This window comes from Muscardinus avellanarius (genome assembly GCF_963383645.1).
Source record: "Muscardinus avellanarius genome assembly, chromosome: 1".
Taxonomy (NCBI): domain Eukaryota; kingdom Metazoa; phylum Chordata; class Mammalia; order Rodentia; family Gliridae; genus Muscardinus; species Muscardinus avellanarius.
Window position 1 is genome coordinate 180,369,755 of NC_137786.1, and position 1,935 is coordinate 180,371,689.

Here is a 1,935-nt window from a genome sequence, read left to right on the forward strand (position 1 = left end):
ACCATATTTATTTCTGTCCCATTCAGAGATCAATACCAATATGTGCCGACCTGATTAACATAGAAAGTTATTTTGCATATAATGTATGAAGCATTTTTAAATGGGCAATCCTGCATTACTTAAAGATTTGAGCTTTGAGCTAATAAATGAGATTGAAGTGGGCTTCAAGTGTCACAAGGAAATTTAACTTAATCTGAGACATATCTGGAGTTTGGAGATGAATGTGAACAAAAAGTTCAGTTTGCCCCCTGTGACATCACCTGAGAGAACTCTGAAGACCAGCAGAATTGAGACTCTAAATTTTTATTTATACAATTTCTAGGGGATGGACATTGGATAATATTCCTCATCCACAGACACCCACATTGAATTATTATCAGTGCATATTAATTTTACATAACAAGGAGTTTCATCATGACATATTCATATGGACATATGACATAAAAATTGGCTTTTTGAAAAGATATCCAAGAGCAGTGTCCTGTACTGACCTATATTAGAACTCAAAGATTTGAAATCGCATGATCACATTTCCATCCATATTTTAATATGTTGAGGGGAAACAAGAGGGCATTGTTATCCAGCCTCTCCATTCATAATTTTTCTTTGACGAGGTAACAGAGTAAGTGCTGATTAGAGGATTTAGCAGCCTCATGGGATCCAGCAACATATCATATCTGAACCCAAGGACGGTGATTCTGATTGGTATCCCTGGACTAGAGCACGTGCAGTTTTGGATTGGATTTCCCTTTCTTGTTGTGTGCCTGGTGGCTTTGCTGGGGAACATTTTCTTGCTAATCATTATCCCTGCAGAACGCAGTCTACACCAACCAATGTATATCTTCTTGGCAGTATTGTCAGCAACTGACCTAGGTCTCTGTGTAGCCATTGCTCCTAAGATGTTGGCCATCTTCTGGTTCGGTTCTTACTCCATGGCTTTTGATGCCTGCCTCACCCAGCTCTTCTTCATCCATGCCTTGCAGGGCATGGAGTCTGGCATCCTGCTAGCCATGGCCTTTGACCGCTACGTTGCCATCTGTGATCCTCTGCGGCACACATCCATTCTCACCCCTTTCTTTCTACTTCGAGTAGTGCTGCTGGTGGCACTTCGGGCAACAGTGCTTGTTGGGATTTTACCCATTCTACTCAAACGACTACAATACTTTCGCTCTGTGGTGATTGTTCATTCTTACTGTGAGCACATGGCTGTGGTGAAGTTGGCTGCAGAAGATGTCCATGTCAATAAATCCTATGGGCTTTTTGTGGCTTTTGCAATTCTAGGTTTTGACATGATCTTTGTCTTCATCTCCTACATCCTGATTTTCCAGGCTGTTTTTCATCTTCCCCAGAAAGAGGCACGGATCAAAGCCTTCAACACGTGTACAGCTCATATTGTTGTCTTCATGGAGTTTTATATTCTTGCCTTCTTTTCCTTCTTCAGTCACCGTTTTGGTCATGTTTCACCCTATGCCCATATCCTCTTGTCCACCATCTATCTGCTTGTGCCCCCTGCCCTTAACCCCATTGTGTATGGGGTGAAGACCAAGGAGATCCGCAGGCGGGTTGCTCAGATTTTTATTCAGAAGCCTGATACTCAGAAATGATCCAACAAGTAATACGTCAAAGGGAAAAAATGTACATTTGTCTGTTTAAGGTAAAAATTCATTGTACTGCATACAGCTATTTTGGTGAGATATCTACATATAAATGACCTCTCTTACCTAATTATGATGTATAATTACATTGTACCAATAAAAGTATAAAAAATATTGCTCCTAAAGAATTTATATTCCTAAAACAGAAGCAGTCAGAATATGAGGTAAACTTGTGTGAGAATTATGTATATATCTCATAAATCCCCACTATCCTTCCATCTGTCTTTCTCTCCCTTCCTCATTGCATTTTGCCTTTCCCCATCCTTATTTCCGCTTTTAT

General features: G+C 40.3%; 1 protein-coding gene across 1 annotated transcript; it reads left to right on the top strand.

Moving 5' to 3' along the window:
* Window positions 1–653: 653 nt before the first annotated feature.
* On the top strand, window positions 654–1,519 carry LOC308267895 (olfactory receptor 52A1-like; the record flags this gene model as incomplete). The annotated part of the gene is given in 2 exon segments (XM_080702845.1): window positions 654–1,485; window positions 1,488–1,519. Coding segments are annotated over 2 exon segments (864 nt in total).
* Between the last annotated feature and the right edge of the window lie 416 nt (window positions 1,520–1,935).